The sequence below is a fragment of the Propithecus coquereli genome, unplaced genomic scaffold (assembly GCF_000956105.1).
Source record: "Propithecus coquereli isolate 6110/MARCELLA unplaced genomic scaffold, Pcoq_1.0 Scaffold117, whole genome shotgun sequence".
Classification (NCBI taxonomy): domain Eukaryota; kingdom Metazoa; phylum Chordata; class Mammalia; order Primates; family Indriidae; genus Propithecus; species Propithecus coquereli.
This window is the reverse complement of record NW_012135747.1, coordinates 1263611-1277697: the sequence shown is the minus strand read 5'-3', so window position 1 is coordinate 1277697 and position 14087 is coordinate 1263611. Positions and strand designations below refer to the sequence as shown.

Genomic DNA, 14087 nt, shown 5'->3' with positions numbered 1-14087 from the left:
GCCCACCTCGGCCTCCCAGAGAGCTAGGATTACAGACGTGAGCCACCGCGCCCGGCCCTCACCAAGCTTTCACTTGCTAGTTTTAGCATCCATTGATCCATTGGTGAACCTCTGGGTGAAACCCATCATTCCTACAATGTTTATTAGTTCTTATTCTACTGTAAGGAAGAGCTTCCCTATCTCCTCTATTTATTTATTTATGGAGACAGGGTCTTGCTCTGTCACCCACGCTGGAGTGCAGTGGTGTCATCAGAGCTCACTGCAACCTCAGACTCCTGGGCTCAAGTGATCCTCCTGCCTCCGCCTCTTAAGTAGCTGGGACAACAGGCATGCACCACTTCTCATTTTTTGTAAAGATGGGGTCTCGCTATTGCCCAAGCGGGTCTTAAACTCCTGGCCTCAAGTGACACTCCTGCCTTGGCCTCCCAAAGAGTTGGGATTACAGGCGTGAGCCACTGCACCCGGCCTTCTCCATTTATCTATACTAGTATAGCCTCGTGAGTTCTTTTTCTATTTAATAGGTTCTAATTTCTTTCTATCATTGTTCATTTTGATGCTGAAATTGTTTCAGATTTGGCCAAAGTAAGCCCTTTCAAGTTGGCTCCTTTGTCCTTTTGACGTGTTCTGTCACCCTTTAAGCACTTCCTTGTTTTCTGGCACAGTGAGGCGTTCCAGACTCTTCTCGCACCTCCCCAGCCCCAGCCCTGGAGTCAAACGTTTTGCCAAGACATACTGGTGAATTTTAGGCACCTCCTAGGAGCCAAACACTAGAGCTGCGCACCTGTAAAGCACATTTGTGCTTTGGCGGTACCTGCTCTGAGCACGCACACGCCTGGTGCACTGGTGACACAGAGCAGTCACAGCCCAAAGACGTGGGGTCCATTTTTTGGATTTTATCATCTTCACTCGTTTCCATTTCACTTAAAATAAATTCCGTTCCTCTAAATTCAACCTGAATTTCTTTCGATTGTCTTCTGTCTATTCTGTGAGCTAAGACTTTTTATAGCGAACCATATAAGGTCGGTTATGAAATAGATTGTCCTTGATTTTGTGTCTTGTTGTGTTTGGAGAATAAAATTTACATTTAGTAGTTCACCGAGGAAACAACTAGTAGCTGTTTTTTGTGTGCACACTCAGAGCGGAGGTGTTAGGGAGCCTCAGGGACGTTTCATCCACATAACTGCAGAACCTCTCTGGGGCTATCCCAGCCTGTCTCATGGACACCGAAGCTTTCTGTCTTAAACAGAAGCTTGAGGCAGGAGCTGGAAGCATCTGAGTGTGAAATTGCATCTGTCATGCCACAGTTGGGGGATCTGGGGAAAGTACCTGAAGTCTGTGAGGTTGAGGTTCCTTATTCCAACATGAGAATGGCGAGAATGACACCCCCATGGCCAGGGGTGGTTTGAGATAAAGATTCCTGGAATCCAGCGCTTCGTGAGCAGGAAGGAGTCTTAGATCTTCTCTAGCTCAGCCCTCTCCTTTTATGGGTGAGGACAGTGCAGCTCAGAGAGGATAGTGTCTCAAGAGCACATCAAGCTGGGGCTGGACTGGGGCCTCCTGTCCACAGTGCGGCCCATGCACTGCGCATGTTCCTGACCGTGGGCTGTGGCTCTTGGTCTTTGGGAAATGACCGCAGGGGTTGCTGCCACTGATTTGTTCACCAAATCACAGGTTCGAGAAGATGATCAGCGGCCTGTACTTGGGGGAGCTCGTCAGGCTCATCTTGCTGAAGATGGCCAAGGCTGGTCTCCTGTTCGGTGGCGAGAAATCCTCCGCTCTCCACACTAAGGGCAAGATCGAAACACGGCACGTGGCTGCCATAGAGAAGTAAGCAGCGCCGAGCCCCTCCCCTTTGACTCCGTGGAGGGTGAGGAGGGGTGGCCAAGGCCTGGTGTGCTCGAGGTGGTGGAACAGAAACAGGGACCAGATCTTCTTCACCAGCAGGATTTCAGACCTGGGCTTGGCTTCAGATGGGTTAGCAATTTCTGCCTTGACTCAGATGTGACATTCTTGTTGGTGTCATCAACCAGGAACTCTGTTATCAGAGGGCCACCCTCTCCCCGTGCTTTGTTGCCTTCTTCCTGTGTAACTTTATCTAGGGTCACAGATTCTTTCGAGAACTTTATTCAGGTTCTGAACACTTTACCCCAAAATACACATTTGCACACAATTTTGCTTATAATATGGGGCATCCGTGGGCCCCTTAAAGCCCGTGTGTGGAATCCAAGTTAGGAATTCCTCCTGTCACAGAGCTTCTCCATCTGCTTCCGTCAGAGACTGGCTTTGGGTCTGGTGATTCGAGGCTTATGCACAGGTCCCTGGAATGGGGAGCTGGCTGGCTGGTGAAGGTGGCTGGCCCCAGTCCACTCAGGGTCCTGTTCCTCAGTCTTACAAACCTGGCATTGCCCCAAGCTTTGTACTTAGTTTAGATTCTGAGCTCAGTAGAGTGCCACTGACCCCAGGAGTCTGTGTCTGTGCAGAGCTTGGCAGGATGGAATTTCTGTGAAAGACATTATAGCTAGGGTGGTTAAAAGTGTGGGTGCTATAATCTAACTGCTTGAGTTCAAATCTTAGCTCTAGCACTTACTAGCTGTGTGGCCATGGACAAGTTACTTACCTTCTCTGTGCCTCGCATCCCTCATATATACAATAGGGTAATGAAAGTACTTCCCCTAGGATTGTTGCAAGGATTAAATGAATTAATATATGTAAAATCCTTAGACAAGTACCTGGCACAGGGGGAGTGCTCAGTAAATGGTGGCTGCTATTGTCAATGTTGATATTGTTGTTATGATATTACTCTGTGCCAGCCTGTTTATTTTCACAATCCTGAGAGGTGGGAAAGCTGGTTCCCTCAGGAGGATACTCGAGCGATGGAGAAGTGTGGTCCTGTCATTCCTGTCCCCTGCAGGTATAAAGAAGGCCTTGCCAATACAAGGGAGATCCTGGTGGACCTGGGCCTGGAGCCGTCCGAGGCCGACTGCATTGCCGTCCAGCACGTCTGCACCGTCGTCTCCTTCCGCTCAGCCAACCTCTGTGCCGCGGCCCTGGCGGCTATCCTCACACGCCTGCGGGAGAACAAGAAGCTGGCGCGGCTCCGGACCACGGTGGGCATGGACGGAACCCTCTACAAGATACACCCTCAGTGAGTGCCACCTGCCAGCCCACGCCCCACGGATGAGTCTCCCCAGAGCAGGGTCCCAGTGCTCTCTCTGGGCTATACGGCTTATACCGAACCAACCTCCTCTTGTTGGCTCTGCGATTACCATGGAAAGGGTGAATCCAGGACCCGCATTCATCTAGATGGCTGGGTTTGCTTTTGGGGATCACTCTTAAGGAAATATTCTGGCCATGTGTGGTGACTCATACCTACAATCCCAGAGCTTTGGGAGGCTGAGGTGGGCGGATGGCTTGATGCCAGGAGTTCAAGACCAGCCTGGGCAACATAGTGAGACCCCTGTCTCTACAAAAACTTTAAAAATTAGCTGGGCATGGTAGTGTGCACCTGTTGTCCCAGCTACTTGTGAGGCTGAAACAGGAGGATCACTTGAGCCCAGGAATTCGAGGTTACAGTGAGCTATGATCACACTACTGTACTCCAGCCTGGGTGACAGAGTGAGACATTGTTGAAAAAAAGAGAGAGAAACATTCTGCTAAAGCCAAGTGCCTATTTAGGAAGGCTGCCCATCCATGCATCTGCCCATCCATCTATCCATCCATTCATTTATCTACCCATTGTTTACTGAACACCTGCTATATGGTTAGACTGGAAGGTAAGGTACCGCTAGGCATAGATGGGGACAGATAGGGATGGCCAAGGTGTCCAAGTTCACATAAGGATCCTGGTAGGAAAACACGGGGAAATGGAAATTTCCCAGAAGGAAAGAGAGTGAAAGCCCCTTTGGCTAACAGAGGTGGAACTGGCATCAAGTGGCTACACTCTGGAAACAGCTGAGAAAGAAAATCCTTCCCTTCCTGCAGACGTGATATTCAGCCAATACATTATGCATGGACACGTCCTACTGGTTGAAATATCAGTTGGGGAACTAGGCACTTCCCTGAGCCTCCCAAGTGCCCTTCCACTGCCCAGCTATGTTGGCCCCTCCTATCAGCCCTGCCCTCCACCATCCAGAAAATAAAGGCTGGGCTCTGGCCGGGCAGGCCTCCAGGACCCGGTCCACTGCCGTCGCCAGCCTGACCCCTTGGCCGAGCCTGGCCTTCCTGATTGCTAAACGTTTTGCCATCACTCCTGCCTTCAGGTACCCAAAGCGCCTGCACAAGGTGGTGAGGAAACTGGTCCCAAACTGTGATGTCCGATTCCTCCTGTCGGAGAGTGGCAGCACCAAGGGGGCTGCCATGGTGACCGCGGTGGCCTCCCGTGTGCAGGCCCAGCGGAAGCGGATCGACCAAGTGCTGGCTCTGTTCCAGCTGACCCGAGAGCAGCTTGTGGACGTGCAGGGCAAGATGCGGGCTGAGCTCGAGTACGGGCTGAAGAGGAAGACCCACCCGCTGGCCACGGTCAAGATGCTGCCCACCTATGTCTGCGGGATGCCGGACGGCACAGGTGGGCCGGGCACAGCCCCCTTCTCTGAAGAGCTCTTGTCAAAACTCCTTAAAGCCAGTTAGGTTTTTGGTTTCTAGAGCCTTGGATTCATGTCTGTAATGGATTGTGGAGAGTAGAGTAGAAGGTTAGTACTCCTTCTGAACCTCTTGGCCTTGGTTAATCCAAGGCATATACAGTGAAAAAATATCTAAGTTAGGTCACACGTGTGCATGTGCACATACATGTGTGTATGTAGGTGAGAACGTGAGTGTACCCCATGCTGTGAGCAGACAGAAGACCCAGCACCTGTTCCCGGGAGCTCCCGCCCAGACACCTGCTGGTGTCTGGGCTTGTCTTCCTGCTGCTTCTCTGTTTCCTGGGCTCGACTAGTTTCCTCTCCTCTCGTCACTTCTGCCCCTGACTTTTCCAACCCTTGATCCTTCTCCTCGTCCTTGGTGCTCGCCGAGAGAAGCCACTAAGTAGCGGAGTCTGTTCTTCAGACAAGTTATTTTACCTCTTTGCAGCTCGTGAGCCTCTTCCAGAAATAATGACCTTAGTAAAATGCTTTATACCTTATCGCTTGCTTTTGAACCTTTAATTTCATTTCAGCCTCACAACCACTTTGTATGTTACTAAAGAGGGAATGGTTCCCATTTCACGGATGCCAAAACTGAGGCTCAGAGAGGTTAGATGCCCTACTCAAGGTCACGAGGCTGTATGTTTGGATCTCTTAACAACAGAGAGGCAACATGGGAAACAAAAACTGAGAACAGTAAAAGATACTCTTCAATTATTCATTATTTTATCTCTTTATTCCTTCTGCCTTCACTCCTCACAGTTTCATTAAGCACCTTGGTCCCTGTCAGGCTGTCCAGGCACAGCAGCAGAGCAGGAAAACGCAGGCCCTGCCCCCAGGGAGCTCACAGTCCGTGGGTTGGCAGACGGTGAACAAATGAATGCCACGCGATGTCAGGTCATGGCAGGCGCTATGAAGAAAAATAGAGCAGGGTAAGGGGTCAGAGAGCTGGCTGGGAGTGACGTCTTTGGCAAATTCAAAGAACAGCAAAAAGACCAGTGTGGCTAGAACAGAGTGGGTCAGGCAGAGAGCAGGGTGAAGGATTCTGCAGAACAGACTCGAGATGCCTCGAGATGTCAGAGAAGGCAGAGGCGCTGCACGCGGGTGGCCCATACTGGAAAGGCAGGACTTGATATGGTTTCTTATTTGTCAGGCGGTGGTGTGGGGATCCGGGCAAGGGGAGGGGGCAGGAAGAATCATTTCACACCTGTAATGAACAATTCCTCCAGGCCAGACAGTCAGGTTGGAAACACCTTCCAGAGCCCCTTGCAGTCAGGGTAGCCTGGCCCAGCTTCACTGTCGGAGGCTCCTTGAGTTTAAGTATCACGCACGTCCTTTAGCAGATATCCTACACCTGAACACAGTCACCTGGGCACCCTAGAAGGCCGTCAGAGCCCAGAGCTGGAAGAGCCTTCAGAGGCCCAGCCTCCTTACTTTGCAGATGTGGAAAGACGGAACCTGGCCCCTCTTGCTCGAGATAGAAAGCTGTCTCCGAATCCCAGATCCCTGGACTCCAGTTCAGGGATGTTTTCATAGCAGCTCACTGGCGATAGTGTAGGTGGTGCCTGGGGCTTTGCTACAAAAGTGAAGGCCACGAAAGCAGTCTGGCTGCAGACAGGCTAAGGCAGCTGCCCAGGGCCCTGACTCTGTGCACGGTGACCGCCACGACCCTCTGGTCTGCGAGCCCCAGGATCTCTGGGTCTGCATCTCCTCCTCCCAGTGGCCTGACATGAGTCCCTGCTTGGTGCCTGCTGGTGGAATGCAGCCCCCACTTTCTCCACCACAGAGAAAGGAAAGTTCCTCGCCCTGGACCTGGGGGGAACCAACTTCCGGGTCCTCCTGGTGAAGATCAGAAGTGGACGGAGGTCGGTGCGAATGTACAACAAGATCTTCGCCATCCCCCTGGAGATCATGCAGGGCACTGGCGAGGAGGTAAATGCCAGGTGGGGGTCCTGTGCCTGCGGGTGCCAGCCTGCCACCCTGAGTCAGTGCCCGGCTGCGATGAATGCCGCTCTCTCCCTGCAGCTGTTTGACCACATCGTGCAGTGCATCGCCGACTTCCTGGACTACATGGGCCTCAAGGGAGCCCAGCTACCCTTGGGCTTCACGTTCTCGTTTCCCTGCATGCAGACGAGCATTGACAAGGTAAGCGCCCCGCCAGGCTCACAGCCAGCCTGGGGGCTCCCTTCCTCCACCAGGGGCATCTCCAGGTATCTCTGAGTCGCTCTGCATTTTCTATAGGGGTCTCAGGTTCAGGACAGCTGGGGACACATGATAGAGAATTTCAACCACTTCATTTTTTCTGTTTATCAGGTTCCATTTCTCACTCTTGTTTGGATCGAAGTTGGTGAAAGAATTTAGAGTAGTATGCAATGAAGGGACTCATGCATAATACTGCTGTTAAAAGAGAGGTCTTATTTTATTATGGAGAGATGGAAAGAGGTAATGACCAGTTAAGGCCAGTTGTAACAACTGGGCAGTAGTATTATCTGCGTGTTCCTGGACAGCCCGTGTAAACGGGGAAACCCAGTAGGTTGTAGGGTTGTTGTGTCTGATGAAAGAAAGCTCGCCAGTGCAGCATAAGAAATGTGTTTCATTCCTGATATTAGCATCTCAGAAGGAATTGATCACGTGGCCACTTTAGTTGACGTTGAAGAACATCATGCATAATGTTTAATAGATAGTTCATAATAATTTAGAAACAGTTATCACAAGGTCTTTATTGTAATTCTTGGATAAAAACACCCAGGGTTAATTTTATGTCTAATGAAGGAGTAAAGGTTTTTAACTGGGAATCTAAGACTCGCGTAGGCTGGGCACATAGTTTTTTTGCTAAGCCAGCTTGACCAAGAGGTAGGGCTGAGAAGGCGGGGACTGGACACCAGGCTGCACTCTTAGACTCCCCAGAGTAAGTACTGCTGGGTCTTGGGGGCCCCGGCCTGGAGCTGACGGTGGGCGAGTGAGGCTGGGTCTTCGGGAGAGGCTGGGCAGAGCTGTCTGTGCTGCAGATTGACAGAGACAGGGTACAGTCTCTGTCAGCACCCACAGAGCGCAGCCCCGGGCAGAGATGCACCCCTCCTGAGTGGCTCAGGAGCAGGCCCAGATGTGGCTGCGGCAGAGAGGCCCAGTGTCCTGCCCAAGGTAGGGTAACGCAATGGTCAAGAGCTTCATAGGCTGCCTGGGTTGCATTCCTGCCTGAACAATCTCGAGCAGGCCATTTCACTTCTCTGACGCTTGGTTTCCTTACTGGTAAAAGTGGAAGTCACCATGGTGTTAGGATAATGGTGAGGGTTAAACGAGCTAAAGCACATCTGTGTGTAAAATGCACAGCACGGTGCCTGGCACACAGTGAGTCGGTTGCAGACTCACCAGCTTGTGCAGGGGAGCGCTCTCTCTGACAGACTCACAACAGCCAGGCTTCCAAGAACTGGCACAAAGCAGAAAACCTCTTCCTAAATTTACAAAGAGAACTCTGGCCAGCACAGCAAGGCAGCCAGAGAACTCATGAGAATAATAAGTAGAATGGCCCCAAAGATTTATTAAGATTTTGTCTAATCCACTCAATGTCCCTATGATGAACACACTGGGTTTTTTTTTTTTTTTTTGAGACAGAGTCTTACTCTGTCACCTAGGCTAGAGTGTGGTGGCATCAGCCTAGCTCACAGCAAGCTGAAACTCCTGGGCTCAAGCGATCCTCCTGCCTCAGCCTCCCAAGCAGCTGGGACTGCAGGCATGCGCCACCATGCTAGGCTAATTTTTTCTATTTTTAGTAGAGATGGGGTCTTGCTCTTGCTTAGGCTGATCTCAAACTCCTGACCTCAAGCGATCCTCCGGCCTCGGCCTCCCAGAGTGCTAGGATTACAGGCATGAGCCACTGCACTCGGCCAACACACTGGGTTTTTTGTTTTTGTTTCTACCATTTTCTTATTGTGGTGAAATATATATAACATAAAATTTACCACTGTAACCATTTTTTAAATTGTGTGGTTCAGTGGCACTAAGCACACTCACACTACTGTGCAACCATCACCACCATCCATCTCCCGAACTTTTTCGTCTTTCTCAACTGCAACTCTGTACCCATTAAACACAGATTCCCTATCCCCGTCCTCCAGCCCCTGGCAACCACCATCCTCCTGTCTGTCTCTGTGAATTCGATGACTCCAGGTATCTCATGTAAGTGGAATCACACAGAATCTGTCCTTTTGTGTCTGGCTAATCTATAACATAATGTTATAACATAATGTCCTCAAGGTTCTTCCATGTTGTAGCATGTGTCAGACGTTCCTTCTTTTTTAAGGCTGAATAATATCCCGTCATATGGCTAAACACCGTTTTTAATCAACTACCATTTTGTAATTGAGAAAAATGGAGGCACACAGGGGTTACTTAAGTTGCCCATGTTGCCACAACTGTAAACGGTGGTAGAGGGTTCCAACCCTGGACACCGGCCTGCAGAGCCTAGGCTGTCACACTGTGCCTTCTTGGGGACCGGGACCTGGAGTCCAGGACGCATACTCTTGATGCTAGTGTTTTCAATCATTTTGGGTGTAATACACTGGACACCCACATGTGTATGATCGATACAAAAATTCAAGAAAGAATTCCCTTGTTATATGCATTAGATCCTATTCACTACTCTATTTCATTTTTCATATGGGGAAATTGAGGTATGCAGGTCTCATCTGATGGGTAGGTGCCAAGTCAGAACTCAAACGGGGAGCTCTCCGGGGCTGGGAGCGCTGCCAAAGCCCACTCGCCAGCAGGCCGACCCTCCTGCCCCATCACTCAGAGAATGGGGTGAGAAGGGTTCAAAAGACTCAACCTGCCTGAATCTGGTATATGGCTAGATCTCTCAAAATTAAAAATGCACACATCCTAAGAGCCAGCAGATCTCCTTCTCAAACACATGCCCAACAAGGAATGAACAAGGACACTCACTATAGCACCATTTTAATAATGAAAAAATCATGGAAGCACGTGTGCCTGGCTTCTGGCCGGGCCTCTGCTTTCCAGCCTGTTGGAATGGCCGCCCAACAGCTGCTACTCTTTATGAGAAATAAAGCTCTCCTTTTTCCAAAGTAAAAAAAAAAGAAAAAAGGAAAAAATCGACTGGGCACAGTGCCTCATGTCTGTAATCTTAGCACTTTGGAAGGCTATAGCAGGAGGATGGCTTGAGCCCAGGCGTTTGAGGTTGCAGTGAGCTATGATGACGCCACTGAGCTCTAGCCTGGGGAACCGAGTGAGACCCTGTCTCAAAAGAAAAAAAAAAATCTAGTTTTTTAATCTAATTTAAAAATTAGAAATAACCCAAATGTCTGGCAATGGAAAATGACTAAATAAACTATGGTATATCAATCATACAGAATTAACTACTTGATTTATTTAACAAACACATACATAGTGCCTGTTCTGTGCCAGACACTGTTCTAAGTGCTTCACGGACATTATCTTACCTGATTGGGAGGCAGCAAATGCAAGAGTTAAGAGCATGGCCTGGGATCAAATCTTGTCTTCTCCGTTTACTGGATGTGTGACCTTGAGCCAGTTATTTTATTTTTGAGACAGGGTCTCACTCTGTCTCCAGGGCTAGAGTGCAATGGCGTCATCATAGCTCCCTGCAACCTCAAACTCCTGGGCTCAAGCGGTCCTCCTGCCTCAGCCTCCTGAATAGCTGAGACTAGAGGTGAGCACCACCATGCCTGGATCACTTTTCTCTTTTTTGTAGAGATGGGATCTCTCACTTTTGCTCAAGCTGGTCTCAAACTCCTGAACTCAAGCGATCCTCCCACCTTGGCCTCCCATAGTGCTAGGATTACTTGCAGGCATGAGCCACCTCGCCCTGCCCTTCAGCCAATTATTTATTTTCTCTTTACCTTGGTCTTCTCATTTGAAAAATGAGAATAAGGCCAGGCATGGTGGCTCACGCCTATAATCCCGGCACTCTCGGAGGCCGAGGTGGGTGGATCTCTTGAGCTCAGGAGTTCGAGACCAGCCTGAGCAAGAGCGAGACCCCGTGTCTACTAAAAATAGAAAGAAATTGGCCAAACAACTAAAAATAGAAAAAATTAGCTGGGCATGGTGGCACGTGCCTGTAGTTCCGGCTACCCGGGAGCCTGAGGCAGGAGGATCACTTGAGCCCAGAGTTTGAGGTTGCTGTGAGCTAGGCTGGACACCTCGGCAGTCTAGCCCAGGCAAGAGAGTGAGACTCTGTCTCAAAAAAAGATAGGTCTTACCACCCCCATTAAAAAAAAGAAAGAAAAATGAGAATAAAATAGGACTTACTTGTGTTTTGTGGATTTGTTTATTTCTGTGCAATTATATTTGAGGAATATTTTGCTCAGTGAAGCAATGCGGCAGATCCATATTAACTGACATGGAAAGGTCTGGAAGATGCATGACTGAATGAGAAAAACAAATTGCAGTAGTTTACACACGGTGTGAATTTATTTTCTTAAAAATATGGGTAAGTGGAGAGAAAAAGGTCTGGAAGGATTCCTATCAGGCTGGTAATAGAGGTTACCTCTCAGATTGGGGGGATGGGAAGTTAAAGGAAACTTTATCCTTATCGGTGTTATTTTAATTTTTCACACGGTAATGCTTTCCTGTATTGCTGCTGCCATTAATAATTAATACACTGTGGGGAAGCGGGGAGGTGGGTGCCGTATGCAGCTGTCCGAGGTCCTGACTGGGCACCAGGATGCTGCTGCTGCTCCTGACTAGGACGCTGGGCCTCGGGCCTCTGCTGCCGGCAGTTCTGATGGGTTTGTGAAGACACAGTTAAGAGGGAGAGAGAGGCCAGAGGATGGCTGGAAGCAAAGCCACCGATGGCTGAGGAGAAAAAACGGAAGACTTCAAAAGTATATTGTTTCTGTGCAACTGCAATTAACAAGAAAGAGAGGACTGGGCACGGCTCACACCTGTAATCCTCTCACTCTGGAAGGCCAAGGCAGGAGGATCGCTTGAGCTCAAGAGTTCGAGACCAGCCTGAGCCAAGACTGAGACCTTGTCTGTACTAAAAATAGAAAAATTAGCTGGGCGTTGTGATGCACACCTGTAGTCCCAGCTACTTGGGAGGCTGAGGCAGGAGGATCACTTGAACCCAGGAGTTTGAGGTTACAGTGAGCTATGATGATGCCATTGCACTCTACCCAGGGCAACAGAGCAAGGCTTTGTTTCCAAAAAAAGAAAAAGAAAGAGAGGTTTTCAGTTGGGCATGTCTCTCTGACGTTCCACATATTTCAACCAGGAAAGGAGCTGGGGGCCCAGTTTCCCCAGGGCTAGAGAGAAGGAGGGCACTGGGCCTTGCTGGCTTTGGGCCTCCGGTGTGGTGGCATCTGGTCATGGGGTTGGGGTGGCTTTCCCAGGACCTCTCCTGGCCTAGACACCCCAGCCCTGCCTGCCCTCACCCTAGCGCCTGCTTTCTAGGCTATGGAGTCTGGGGCCAGACTAACTCCTGCCTCAGGCGAACTGTGTAACCTTGGGCTTCCTTTTAAAAATTGAAAATACTGCTTTCTCAGTAGTAGTATAAAAAATTATACATGTTAATTTTAGAAAAATCAGAAAATATATGCAAACAAAAAGGAGAGACTAAAAAGTCACCCATAATCTTGCATCCGGAGGGAACCACTGTCAACTCCCTGGGTGTATATATTATTCCAGACCTTTTTCCAGATCCAAGTGTGTTTGTGTGTAATTTTTAAAATAAAAACAGAATAATTCATTATCTGTATTTGTTTGATGTGTTTGCACTTAACAGTATATGGTAAACATCTTTCTCTAGCATCCAACATTCTTTTACAGCATGATTTTTACGGGTATATAACATGTCCTGTATTGATATACAAGATGATAGACCCATATTGTTGGAATTATAGGACGCCTCTGGTTTTTCACTGTGGAACATGCTTTAATAAGCATTTTGCAACTTTGCCTTTGATCACATCTCAATCTGTCCTTGATTAAATTAGAAGTGGGGTCACTGTGATCTCAGGCCTTTGTTCTGTGGAGTCATGGTCAGAATGCAATATGAGTTGCTGCAATGATTCCACTCAGCAGTGGACCTTGTCTGAGCATCGAGCTCTGTGGCACCGCTGAGCCCAGGGTTAGGGCTGCGGAGGTGGAGGCACAGTCAAGAACACATGTACTTGCACTTGACTAGCTATCAGCCGCAGTGCCTTGTATCTAGTAGGTGCTGAGGTTGTGCGGTCGCCCTAGCGAACTGTTCAAATGAATTTCCCCTCCTTTCTTTCAGGGAACACTCATAGGGTGGACCAAAGGCTTCAAGGCCACTGACTGTGAAGGGGAGGACGTGGTGGACATGCTCAGGGAAGCCATCAAGAGGAGAAATGTAGGATATGGTGTTGAGGCTCTTGCCTGACCTTGCCCCCTCCCCCAGCCCCTCTGCTCTGCCATCCTGTGCCCAGTCCCTGTGATCTGGCCTCTGCCCACCTTGGGCTGGCATGCCCCTCCTAAGACCGTTTGGCTTGCACATTCTACTTACAGGAGAGCTGCTTCTTTTGCAGGAGTTTGACCTGGATATAGTTGCAATCGTGAATGACACAGTGGGAACCTTGATGACCTGTGGCTATGAAGATCCTAATTGTGAGATTGGCCTGATTGCAGGTATGTGGTCGGGCGTAGCCCATTGGCCTAATCCCATCTGATCCTTTGGAGGTTCCCTTGTGACATAGAGAGGAACGGGGGGCATTGTTCCATCATACAGAGGCTCTACGGCAGAGATAAAAGTTAAGATTGGGATTCTAGGTTGCCTACTTTCTAAATCTTTACTTAATATCTTTCTCCATGAAGGGTCCTAAGCCAAGGTCTCCTTTCTGTTGAGGAAGGAGAATGACGTATGAAGGGATTTTCAAGTTAGGGCCTTGGGGCAGATTGTCCTGGGAGGAAGAAGACCACAGTTGAATCGTGTTGGCCTGGGGTTGAGGGAGCTAGAGTTTCACTCTGGCTCCAATGTGCACCTCCTCTGTCCTCTGAATTCTTCTGGTTCTCCGAGTGCACAGGAAGAGGAAGAGTTGGAAAGAAACTTAGAAGTAGGAAAAGGAGTGGCCTGAGGTGACACGAGCATGTCACAGGTCTTTGGGAGAAGTCTGGCAATGATTAAGGCCCAGGGCGGATTCCAAGGGATGACTCTTCCTAAGAGGTGGGGGGATGGGTGGAGATGAGGATGAAGGGCATTCCAGGTGACAGGCAGGTGGTTAAGTAATGATAGAATCTGGGGAAGTTGTTCCATGTGGTCATCTGGGCTTCCTGAATATAAGGAGCAGGTAGAACAAGGAGGTAGGGCTATACTGAGGTACCTTCGATGCCAGGTATGGTTTCATCTCAGTCTCTTACCCACTCTGTGAGCTTGGGCAGGTTGCTTATTCTGTCTGACTTGAGTTTCCTCCTCTGTGGGAGGGGTTGGGCTAGGTCTAAGAGGGCAAAGAGGTGAGGCCTGTTTGATTGAGT

The 14087-nt window shown here is 49.4% G+C and overlaps 1 protein-coding gene across 1 annotated transcript in view; it reads left to right on the top strand.

The window, feature by feature from the left end:
• HKDC1 (hexokinase domain containing 1) overlaps window positions 1-14087 on the top strand; it is a 47316-nt gene that overhangs the window by 21178 nt on the left and 12051 nt on the right. The window contains exons 8-14 of the mRNA XM_012658468.1: window positions 1672-1827; window positions 2912-3145; window positions 4260-4564; window positions 6406-6551; window positions 6645-6764; window positions 12874-12969; window positions 13145-13244. Of these exons, the coding sequence (XP_012513922.1) occupies window positions 1672-1827; window positions 2912-3145; window positions 4260-4564; window positions 6406-6551; window positions 6645-6764; window positions 12874-12969; window positions 13145-13244 (1157 nt within the window). The remainder of the gene's footprint in view (window positions 1-1671; window positions 1828-2911; window positions 3146-4259; window positions 4565-6405; window positions 6552-6644; window positions 6765-12873; window positions 12970-13144; window positions 13245-14087) is intronic.